This window comes from Aquarana catesbeiana, linkage group LG05 (assembly GCF_042186555.1).
Source record: "Aquarana catesbeiana isolate 2022-GZ linkage group LG05, ASM4218655v1, whole genome shotgun sequence".
Taxonomy (NCBI): domain Eukaryota; kingdom Metazoa; phylum Chordata; class Amphibia; order Anura; family Ranidae; genus Aquarana; species Aquarana catesbeiana.
The window spans coordinates 131,027,602-131,040,491 of NC_133328.1; the positions used below are offsets into that span (position 1 = coordinate 131,027,602).

The window sequence follows — 12,890 nt, forward strand, 5'->3', positions numbered from 1 at the left end:
CCTTGAGCGCTCCTATATAATGTGTGTGTGTGTATGTGTTTTTATATATATATATATATATATATATATATATATATATATTTTTTTTTTTTTTTTTATATATAGAGTTGTATTATATTCAACTTTTTATTTATTATCATGAATTTATTGTCGGCCATTATTGGCACCTTTAGCACGTGCAAAGCTCAAGAAAAATGCATCCCTCTAAATTCTATGTATGTCTTCACACTGGTCCGTTGTGCTTTCATTGTGGTGTTAAAAATCCAGCTTGCTGCATTGCTGGCCAGTAAAAAAGAAACCGCACCTCCCTGTTAAAAAGCATTTAAAACGCAGCAAGAACGCATCAATAAAGCAGCAGGGTTACGTTTTTGATGCAGTTTTTGAGTCACATGACCTATAAAAACAAACCATAAGCACAGTAAAGTTGTGTTAAAATCGTGGCAAAATCACATGCTTTTTCAGCAACATTTTTGGCACCTTTTCCTCTGATTGGCTAAATGCCGATAACACCATTTTTGCCCGAAAAAAAAACACACCTCCCTATTGAAATGAATAGAAAACACATAAAAAATGTGGAAAATACACATAAAAACCACGCCCCACTCGTAGTTGCATTTTTGGTGTGGTTTTGAGTGGCATGCTTTTTTTTCTTCACAACTGGAAACATGGCAAAAATGCAGCAATGATGCATATGCATTTTCATTGCGTTTTTGCAACAGAGCAGTGTGAAAGCAGCTCTATGAAGGGTGGCTGAACGGTCTTATATTACTGATGATCTGAGCTCACGTTCGATGTACCTTCCGACACAAAGTAACTATAGCAACAGTTTCTGTTTGTGGATGTGTTGAGTTGCATTGGACTTCTGATATTTATCTGTAATGAATAAAAAAGAAATGGTAAAGGGCTTCTGTGCCATGAGGTGTACCGTTTCCCCAGACCCTGCACAGGACATGTCACTGTCCTACACTTTACAAATAAACATTCCCTTAAAATGTATTCAATGTGGTCTTGTGACTTTTGACGCAGTTATTCCCTCCGGCACTGCTAATTTTAATTGACTTGTGCACCATCCTTCAAAGAGCTGCTCTGCTGCCATTTAGTTAAAAGTTTTACTTTTACATGTCCTCCGGGCACTCGTGTACTTGAAACTGAGCAGCTTGTTTATGTTTGGCCAATGCAATTTGCTGTTCAGACGATGTTCCATTAAGTGACTATTGGGTCTGCAATCCAATTTAGGATATCAGCTTAATCCCCTTGGACATGCATGCTTGAGTGATTATTGACTCCTCATTGCAAAGCTGATACTCTGCTTCCAGGTGAATTTAATACTGTGGATGAGGCTGCTTGGAAAGTAAGCAGCAACCATCAGCGTGCTCTGGGTTTTAGGCTAACTAAAGGAAATCAAAAGATGTAAAATTTTTCTGCTCGACTCATTAGACTTTACGAGTTCAAACCCAACCAAAACACTTTACTATTTTTTTTTTTTTGGCGTAAAGTAGGGATATCAAAACCTTAATGAGGTTTTTATTGCTGTGACCCCATTAGAGAAATTTCCTGTTACTTCCTCTCTCAATGACTTTTTTTTTTGTAACTTTTTGTTTAGTTTAGAGAGAGTTTGTTTAGTAGCAGAGAGAATTTGAACTGCAGAATTTGATTGGCAGCAGCGTGAACCAATGGCTCCCACTGTCTTACATTCTGCCCAGGGAGAGAGTGGAGGGTGCCGCTGCTCTCTTTCACATCTCTGGATCAAGATCCGACTCATGTAAGAGTAAGGGGTAGCTGGGGTAGATTCTGCAGCATAGAAGGTTCTTTACTAAACTGGTAACCTGTAAAGGCGTTTAAAGCGTCGTCTATAGAGATTTTTAAGCACCGTAGTTTGCTGCCATCACGGGCAGATGCAATTTTAAAGCGTGACATGTTGGGTATCTATGTACTCAACGTAACATCATCTTTCACATTATCCAAACAAATTGGGCTAACTTTAGTTTTTTTTTGTTTTTTTTAATTCATGAAAGTGTTTTTTTTCCAAAAATATTTGCGTTTGAAAAACTGCTGCGCAAATACTGTGTGACATAAAAAATGCAACACCTGTTTTCCTTTTATGTTGTTTTTAACACTTTAAAGTGCTAATCTGCATATTATAATGTATATATTATAAAGGTACAACTAAAGTTTCCTGTATGACAGCCTAAACAATCCAGCTACGATGTGAAGCACAAGCCACATAAAGTAAACAAAACTTCCTTTACCTCCCTGACTGAGCTAAATCCTCTATTTGTGTCTCACACACTCCCCCTCCCAGACACTGCAGCTCACAGTGGAAAGGTTTCCCCAGCAGCGGCGGTGGCAATGCTGTCAGTCCAGAAATCAGTAGACAGGACTAGGTGTGGTACAGCCTACATGAAAGTGGTAACTCTACTCTGAGTTTAGGAGCAGTGCAGCGTCTTTGCCACATTATCACAGGAAGCTGTATTAGGTGGATATTACTGGCAGGCCCAACAGGTATTTGTGGGACTTTGCAGGGAGACTAAGACAAAACTGTAAATGACTATGCACTTATGAATAAATACTGCAGCATTTATTTTTTAGTGGGAGGCGATAACTCTGTTTTATGTAAATGTAACTACATCAAGATTTTAGACCAAGGGTAGGCAACACCTGTCGCTGGTGCCGCAAGCGGCACACAAAGCCTCTTTTGCCGGCACTCGGCTCCCTCCCCATCAGCAGAGCATCGCAGGGAAGTGTCATTGAGACACTAATGCATTCCAATTTCAGAGTTTCCCACACCACACCTGCACTGAGGGGGAGGCACTGTGCCCCCACACATTGTAAAAGAGGGAAACATTGTTTGGTTCTCTAACTTTGCTATAGCTGAGATCAACCACTTTTGTGATGGGGAAGAGATTGGGGGTAGTTCTGCTAGGGGGGGATGGGGGGGGGGTCCCTGTTTCCAGGAGGAAGAGGACTGTCATTGGCCACTGCTAAAGCCAATCACAGTCCTGCTAGCCCCGCCCACCATCTGGAGGAAGATGACTCACTTGGTTGCCACTACCAATCTCAGAAAGAAGGGATTTCACTGTGATTGAGAAAACCACAATCAGGTGACAGTTTGTGGAATTACTGTTGAGCTTCTGGGAACTTTGTTGAAATGATTCCTGAACCTTTGCATCACTTACTACTGAACCCCGGCACTCTGTGGCCCTTTAAGCCACAGCTAGTATTCAGTGCAATGAAAATCACACCCAACTTTTCCTGTAGCGCCAAGCGCCGCACTTTTTCTCAGCTGCGGGGGCCCAACTTATGATCCTGCACACAGGCCCACTGCTTTCAGAAAATGCCCCTGACCTGAGCTCATCATTGTGCATCAATTCCAGATGCTTGTATGTGACATCACATACATCACATACAAGCACGTGGGATGGATGCAAGAGTTGGAGTGTGGTGAGGACAGGTAGATGTGTCTCATCTCTGCTTCCTTTCACCACTCTGCATATCAGGCATATCATATATGAGAAGAGGGTACTGTGGTGGAGCAGATGAGCAGGAGGGTACAGTGGTGGGGCAGATGTGCAGGGAGGTACAGTGGTGGAAGAGATAAGAAGGGGGTTCAGCAGTGGGACAAAAAAGAAGGGGGGTTCAGTGTTGGGCCAGATGAGCAGGGGGGGTTCAGTGTTGGGCCAGATGAGCAGGGGGGGTTCAGTGTTGGGCCAGATGAGCAGGGGGGGTTCAGTGTTGGGCCAGATGAGCAGGGGGGTTCAGTGTTGGGCCAGATGAGCAGGGGGAATCAGTGTTGGGGCAGATGAGCAGGGGGGGTTCGTGTTGGGCCAGATGAGCAGGGGGGTTGAGTGTTGGGCCAGATGAGCAGGGGGAATCAGCGTTGGGGCAGATGAGCAGGGGGGTTCAGTGTTGGGCCAGTTGAGCAGGGGGATTCAGTGTTGGGGAAGATGAGAAGGGGGTTCAGTGGTGGGACAGAAAAGCAGGGGAGTAGGGCAGATGTGAAAGGAGGTGTATTGGTGGGACAGATGAGCAGGGGGTTACAGTGGTGGGGCAGTAGAGGGAGCAGAGGTGGGGCAGAAGAGAAGGGGGTACAGAGGTGAGATAGATGTGCAGCAGGTACATTGCTGGAGCAGATGAGAAAACAGGTTACAGTGGTGGGGCAGATGAGTATATGGGTTCAGTGTTAGGACAGATGAGAAGGTGATTCAGTAGTGAGACAGAAGAGCATGGGGATATGGCGGTGGAGCAGATGTGCAGGAGGTACAGTGGTGGGGCAGATGAGAAAAGTGGGTACATTTGATGGGGCAGATGAGCAGGGGGATTTACAGTAGTGGGACAGAAGAGCAAGGGGGTACAGTGGGGGGGGGGGGGGCAGGTGTGCAGGAGGAACAGTGGTGGGAGTAATGAGAAGGGGGTTCAGCAGTGGGACAGAAAAGCAGGAGGGTACAGTGATGGGACAGATGAGCTGGGGGTTACAGTGGTGGGACAGATTAGGAGGGGGGTCAGTTTTGGGGCAGAGGAGAAAGGAGATACATTGGTGGGACAGATGAGCAGGGAGGTTACAGCGGTGGGGCAGAAGAGCAGGGGGGTACAGAGGTAGGGCAGATGTGCAGAGGGGTGAAGAGGAGAAAGGAGGTACATTGGTGGAACACATGAGCAGGGGGTTACAGTGGTGGGGCAGAAGAGCAGATAAGTTCAGTGTTAGGACAGATGAGATGATGGTTCAGCGGGGAGACTGAAGAGCATGGGGGTACGGCGGTGGAGCAGATGTGCAGGGAGGTACAGTGGTGGGGCAGAGGAGAAAGGGGGTTACAGCGGTGGGACTGAAGAGCAGGGTGGTACAGTGGTGGGACTGAAGAGCAGGGTGGTACAGTGGTAGGGCAGATGAGCAGGGAGTTACAGTGGTGGGGCAGATAAGTGGGGGGTACAGTGGTGCGGCAGATGTGCAGGGGTTACAGTGGTGGGGCAGATGTGCAGAGTAGAAAGGAGGTACATTGGTGGAACACATGAGCAGGGGTTACAGTGGTGGGGCAGAAGAGCGGGGGGGTACAGTGGTAAGACAGATGTGCAGGAGGTACAGTGGTGGGGCAGATAAGTTCAGTGTTAGGACAGATGAGATGATGGTTCAGCGGTGAGACTGAAGAGCATGGGGGTACGGCGGTGGAGCAGATGTGCAGGGGGGTACAGTGGTGGGGCAGAGGAGAAAGGGGGAACATTGGTGGGGCAGATGAGCAGGGGGTTACAGTGGTGAGATAGAAGAGCAGGGTGGTACAGTGGTAGGACTGAAGAGCAGGGTGGTACAGTGGTGGGACAGATGAGCAGGGGGTTACAGTGGTGGGGTGGATGAGCAGGGGGTTACAGTGGTGGGGCAGATGAGCGGGGGGTACAGTGGTGGGGCAGATGAGCAGGGGGTTACATTGCTGGGGCAGATTTGCAGGGGGGACAGTGATCTGAAGTGTGAAGGTGCAGGAATTGGGGCTGATCTAAGGTGTGAGAGTGCAGGATGTTAATTTCTCACTGCTAAAGTAGTTTACAGCATTTACTTTATAAAAAATCCTTTTAGTTATTGAGGGTGTTTATTTTTTTGTTATAAAGTCGGCACGCACAATTTCTGTGAAAACATTTTTCGGCACACTGTGCTCAAAAGGTTACCTACCCCTGTTTTAGACCCTTTACAGGTCAGGTAGCTCATCTGGCATCATTATCTGCAGCCTAGGAATCGACCTTGACTCATTTTTTTACGTTTCACATTGCATGGCAAGAATCAATGTGATGAAAGTCACTCCCAAGCAGCATATTGATTGAGTAAAACCTATGAGAGGTTAACGTGGTTGTAAACCCTCACATATACCCAGTGAAGTGAACAGCCTCAGATGATACACAGAGATGAAACAAATCTCCCTACATATGCATGTAAAATTTATCTGCCGTCTTTCCCTTTCTACATTCTTTGGAAAATGCAGATCGTGTTAGAAATTTTTGTTCCTCTTTCAGCAGTGGGTGCGGAGTCTGGGCTTACACTGTGTGTGAGCTGATTAGAAGAAAGGGACACCCCCCTACACATAGGCAGAGGAATGAAGGAACATGCAGAGCTGTAGTCTGAATAGACAAGCTCTCTGCTTATCTACCTCTAAGCTCCCTCCCCAACACAAATTTTCAGGTGCTTTTATCGCCTGTGTCGGAGAACTTGGCAGAAAAATCTCTGCTGATAACGGGAATGGAGCATCAGAAAGAAACTGCACTTAGAGCTTTGGAGGGAAAAGTAAATACTGGATACATATGCTAAGGTCAAATTTCATGAATGAGGTTTACAGCCACTTTAAATAACAGTTGCACTTTTACAATATTGTTCTGCACCTTAGCTGTCTGAATAAGGCAGGGGCAGGTCTTTGAGGGGAATTGGTCCATCTTGCCCCATGTCAAACTAACTATCTGCCTCTATGCAGAAAATACATAAACAGCATAAGTATTCTGAGTGAAGAAAAATGTAAAGCCAGAAGAAATGCACAACTATTTTTTACTGTTTAGAAGGCCAATTAAGAAGACCAATAAGGTACAAAAAGAAGTCTTTCATAACACTGGGAAAATCTGGAGGTTAAGTCGAAAACCCTCTAACCCGAATGGTACTATTTTGTAGAAATAGGGCCAAAGGTTTGTATTACACTATGTACAGCGAATACATGCATATAATGAAAATTTTCTATGCAAGCCAATATGCAGTATATTTTCCAACACCTAATGATATTTTGTGTTCTTTTTATGCCTACAGAATGCAGTAGTTTCATTCAAAGAGCTGTGTGGACTTTCTCCTGTAGCTAATCTTATGCAATGTATAATGGCCTTGTCAACCCGCCTAGCTGGACCTGACAACACCCCTGTGGTACTTATGAACCTCAGTGATCAGTACCCAACCATGGAGCTACAACAAGGCACTGTGCCAGAGGTCATGAAGAGGATTTTTACTGCCTATGACTCTGTGAGTATATCATTCCTTCTGCTGTCCTCAGGGACTTCCTATATAGATCTGTTTACCAGTGTGCATCTGTAATAATCTGTATCCACTTTCAATTGTTATAAGGAGCATTGCTTCCTAGGGATTACTTAAAGAGGTTGTAAACCTCCAGGAAAAACAAAAAACAAAACAAAAAAAACCCCTGCAACCATGCATCGCGTACTAGCTCATTGTGAAATACTTACCCTAGAATGAAGCTGTTGCAGTGCTCCCTGCACACTGCTGACATGGCCGACATATAGTTTCCTCGGTTGGCGGGCCCCGGCGATGTGATTGGCCAGAGCCGCAATGACGTCATTCATGCGCATGTGCACGGGTGCTGCTGTTCACAGCACGGGGCTCGGAATGTACGGCGCCCGTGGGCTGTTCCTTCAGAGCGCATGCGCCAGTGATGTCACTGGCTGCATACACTGTAAATATCCCCTAAACTGTACAGGTTTAGGAGATATTTTCACTACCTATAGGTAAACCTATAATAAGGCTTATCTATGTTTACCTATAGGTGCATGTCAGCAGAGGATGTTTACTTCCTCTTTCAACCCCGGAAGGATTTGCCCCCTTCCTGACCGGGCCATTTTTTGTGATACGGCACTGCGTTGCTTTAACTGGCAATTGCGCGGTCGTGTGACGTTGTACCCAAACAAAATTGATGTCCTTTTTTTCCCCAGAAATAGAGCTTTCTTTTGGTGGTATTTGATCTCCTCTGCGGTTTTTATTTTTTGCGCTATAAACAAAAAAAATTAGCGACATTTTTGCAAAACACAATATTTTGTACTTTTTGCTATAATAATTATCCCCAATTTAAAAAAAAAACAAAAAACACATTTTTTTCCTCAGTTTAGGCCCATATGTATTCTTCTACATATTTTTGGTAAAAATAAATCACAATAAGCTTATATTGATTGGTTTGCGCAAACGTTATAGCGTCTACAAAATAGGGATACAGTAGATTTATGTCATTTTTATTTATTTTTTTTTTTTATTACTAGTAATGAAGGCAATCTGCAATTTTTATCAGTGCTGCGACATTGCTGCAGACAGATGGGACACTTTTGACACTATTTTGGGACCATTGACATTTATACAGCGATCAGAGCTAAAAATAGTCATTTATAACTGTATAAATGACACTGGCAGGGAAGGGGTTAACACTAGGGGGAGATCAAGGGATTAACTGTGCTCCCTGGGTGTGTTCAAACTGTAGGGGCGATGGGACTGACTAGGGGAGGAGAGAGATTGGTGTTCATACTTAGTATGAACACACGATCTCTCTCTCCTCTCCCCTGAGAGAACTGGGATTTGTGTGTTTACACAGAGCCCGGTTCTTGTGACTTCTATAAGTGTCTGGTTAAAGCCTGTAGGATGAGTTTTCATTCTACTCTGACTGTCCTATGAGGCTGCAGGACCCCTGACCCTCTGGGCAGTTCTGATCACATGCACCTTCCCAAAATTAAAAAAAAAAAACTCTCTAGCAATACACATCAAATCGAGCATGTGCAGCTTCCCCCCAATACTATGTACTAACAGGAGATGGTTTGGGGACTGTGGAAGAAGGGGAGGATCTGAGAAGACAGGATCAAACAGCTTTTTTACACAATGCGCAGGATTAACCCCTTAGGTTCCACAGTGAGTATAACAAGCATGATTTACTGCGTATACAGACTGATTTTGCTGTTGTGGGTTTAGTAACACTTTAATTTTTGTATTATTTACATGCATTTTTTCCTGTCCGAGCAGAAGTGTTACGCTGGCCATAAATTATACAATTTTTTTGTTCAATTTCCTTTATCTTCAACTATATGGTGCAAGGGCCTGCCTGATTGCATACAAATTGAAAGTGTTTAGGTCTGACCTCATTTTATATGGTTTTGGTAAATCTAAAGGAAAATTGTATAATGTATGGCCAGCCTTATGGTGTAAGGATTTCCTATCTTTTTGAGCACAGGTCTAAAATCAGACATGCAAACTGTCACATGCCAAAGATGTTGCCTGCATTATATGAAAGGTTTTGTTAATAGACTTACATTTGTTAATAGACCGTTTAGCCCTCCTCCACTGTGTCACATAGCTCCCAACTGTCCCTCTGTCCCTCTGTCCCTCTTTCCTCCTCATTTGTCCCTCATTTTGCTCTGATCTATATATTTGTATATAAAATGCACTTTTTATCTTTCAAAAAGTGTTTTCCAGTGCTAAACTTTTCATCCAATTTCTAAATTGCTGCATTTGTAACTTTTAAAAGCCAATATAAAGGAAAAGTAGTGGTAAAAAAAAGCACTTGTGGATTTGATTAACTTTTTTGGGGGGTTAATTCTCCTTTAAGGGGGTGTGGCAGGGGGGCGTCTCCTATGCCTACATACATTTGTAAGTAGGTGTCCCTCATTCCCATCTCAAGATGTTGGGAGGTGTGCTGTCAGTTCTCAGCCCTCAGCTTCCTCAAGTGTCATGTCTCCATAGGGGTCTTGCAGCTTGACACTGGGCTGGCATTTCTTTACTGACAGGAAGAGAATACAAGTAAATACCATGGGCAGTAAACTGGCCCTTTGTTTGGAAAGTTTGGAGACACATGACATAGGCCATTAGTAATTTATTGATACTTAGAGAAATCTGGGTGGGCATAATTCAAAGATTTTGCTAGTTTTTTTCTGCAGTCTGATTATACTACTATACTTACACCACATTATGGTGGTACCTTATACTAGGTTGATAGGGATTGTATGCTTTATCAACACTTTCTCTTTTGGTATGCAGCTTCTTCAGTGTTGTCCCTCCCATCAATAAGTGTGTTATCTGCTCCAGTATTCCAAGCTAAATCAGGACCAATATAACATAAAAATGTCCTGTGTAAACAAGGTTGCCTAACATAGAGGTGTTGCTTAGGGCACCAAAGGCGTGTGCCTTGGCTTCCAGTAATGGAAATCCAGCCCTGCCCATACCCATCAATGTGTCAGTGAGCTAGCCGCAGGGAAATTTATGGTTGTGATGGAGAAAAGTTTTTATTGCACTCTTGGAAGGAAACAAAATTGCTAGAAGCTCAATATATGGAGCTGTCAAGTTCTTCTTTACAGGTTATGCAAAATAACCAAATGATGCAATACCTGTACACTAATTATTATTAGAATGCAGGAGAGGTATTTGTGAATCAAAAACACAATGCCATATTGGTGCCCTCTTATCTACTAAGGGTATAAGTAGACAAGAGGCCCTCTCAATGTCTGTATTCTTGTTACTTGCAATTTTGACCCTTTTTCAGTGGCGTCGCAAGGGGGGGGGGGGTTGGGGCGCCAGCACCCGGGTGACATCAGCCGGCAGGATGGGGGTGGGGAATCCCCTGCCAGGCAGTCATTTGCACTGGCGGTACCTGCACAGAGGAGCCGACTTGGCTCCATTTCTCATCAGTGAGTTTGGGCAGCAGGGTGGGCGGTATATGTAAATCTCTCCCTGCAGGCAGCCCAGTGGGAAGAACTGACAGTGAGTGTCTGCTACTGTAAGCACTAAGCAGTGCCGCGGTGCCTGCCTCTGTAAAGAGGAAGGGAAGAGTGACTCCTCCCTGCCTGGACTAATGAGAGACAATAGGAGAGTGGCTTCCAATGCCAGTTGCCAGAGAGCGGGCGTGTCTCCAAGGAGAAGGGGCTCGGGTGCTGAAGCATGAACAGGTAGAGGACTGGAAAAAATAGTATAGGCAGCTGTGGAAGTGTCACTGGATTCTAGAAGCAAACTGAGGGTGGTAAGTCCTTGAAACAAGTCAGTGTATTTACAGAACTACAGTGTCAGCAGGGTACAGACTGGTCATATACCCTGTAAACCATATTGTACATTATATACAGACCAGTCTGTACCCTGACATCTTGCTGTACATTATATACACTGGTCTGTATTTCATGTACAATATGAGTTACAGGGTATATGACCAGTCTGTACCCTGCTGACACCATATTGTACATCAGGGGTAGGCCACCTTTTGAGCACAGTGTGCCGAAAAATGTTTTCAAAGAAATTGAGCGTGCCGATTTTATAACAAAAAAAATGTCAACTTCACACTCTGAATCACGAAAAGAATTTTTTATAAAAGTCCCAATTCATACACCTTCCCTGCTCATCTGCCCCACCACTGTAACCCCCAGCACATCTGCCCCACCACTGTACCACCCTGCTCTTTTGTCCCACCACTGTACCACCCTGCTCTTCTGTCCCAGCACTGTAACCCCCTGCTAATCTACCCCACCAATGTTCCCCCTTTTTTCTCTGCCCCACCACTGTACTTCCGTGCACATCTGCTCCACTGCCGTACCCCCTGCTCTTCTGTCTCACTGCTGAACCATCTTCTCATCTGTCCTAACACTGAACTTATCTGCTCATCTGCCCCACCGCTGTAACCCCCTTTCTCATCTGCCCCACTACTGCACCTCCTGCACATCTGTCTCACCACTGAATCCCCTGCTCTTCTGCCCCACCACTGTAACCCCCTGCTCATGTGTTCCACTTTCTCATCTGGCCCAACACTAAACCCCCCCGCTCATCTGTCCCACCACTGTAACCCCCAGCTCATCTGCCCCATCACTGTACCCCCCTGCTTTTCTGTATACGCTGTTGAACCCCCTTCTCATCCCTCCCACCACTGTACCTCCTGCACATCTGCCCCACCACTGTACCCCCTTGCTCTTCTGTCCCACCACTGTAACCCCCCTGCTCATCTGCCCCATCAATTTACCCCCTTTTCTCATCTGCCCCACCACTGTACCTCCTTGCACATTTGCTCCACCACCGTATCCCCATGCTCTTCTGTCTCACTACTGAATCACCTTCTCATCTGTCCTAACACTGAACTCATCTACCCCACCACTGTAACCCGCTTTCTCATTTGCTCCACCCATGTACCTTCTGCACATCTGTCTCACCTCTGTACCCCCCTGCTCTCCTGCCCCACCACTGTAACCCCCAGCTCATCTGTCCCACCAATACACCTCCTTTCACATCTGCCCCACTGCTCTACCCCCATGTTTTTCTGTGCCACCACTGAACCCCCTTCTCATCTGCCCCAAAACTGAATCCCCCTGCTAATCTGGCCCAAAACTAACCCACCCCTGCTCATCTGCCCTAACACTGAACCCACCTGCTCCATCTGGCCCAACACTGAACCCTCCTGCTCATCTGGCCCAACACTGAACCCCCCTGCTCATCTGGCCCAACACTGAACCCCCCTGCTCACCTGGCCCAACACTGAACCCCCCTGCTCACCTGGCCCAACACTGAACCCCCCTGCTCACCTGGCCCAACACTGAACCCCCCTGCTCACCTGGCCCAACACTGAACCCCCCTGCTCACCTGGCCCAACACTGAACCCCCCTGCTCACCTGGCCCAACACTGAACTCCCCTACTCATCTGGCCCAACACTGAACCCCCCTACTCATCTGGCCCAACACTGAACCCCCCCTACTCATCTGGCCCAACACTGAACCCCCCAGCTCATCTGGCCCAACACTGATCCCCCCGGCTCATCTGGCCCAACACTGAACCCCCCTGCTCATCTGGCCCAACACTGAACCCCCCTGCTCATCTGGCCCAACACTGAACCCCCCTGCTCATCTGGCCCAACACTGAACCCCCCTGCTCATCTGGCCCAACACTGAACCCCCCTGCTCATCTGGCCCAACACTGAACCCCCCTGCTCATCTGGCCCAACACTGAACCCCCCTGCTCATCTGGCCCAACACTGAACCCCCCTGCTCATCTGGCCCAACACTGAACCCCCCTGCTCATCTGGCCCAACACTGAACCCCCCTGCTCATCTGGCCCAACACTGAACCCCCCTGCTCATCTGGCCCAACACTGAACCCCCCTGCTCATCTGGCCCAACACTGAACCCCCCTGCTCATCTGGCCC

The 12,890-nt window shown here is 46.3% G+C and overlaps 1 protein-coding gene across 1 annotated transcript in view; it reads left to right on the top strand.

The window, feature by feature from the left end:
• Nucleotides 1-12,890, top strand: part of PLCL2 (phospholipase C like 2) — a 272,326-nt gene that overhangs the window by 171,194 nt on the left and 88,242 nt on the right. The window contains exon 4 of the mRNA XM_073630198.1: nt 6,767-6,973. Coding sequence (XP_073486299.1) covers nt 6,767-6,973 — 207 coding nt within the window. The remainder of the gene's footprint in view (nt 1-6,766; nt 6,974-12,890) is intronic.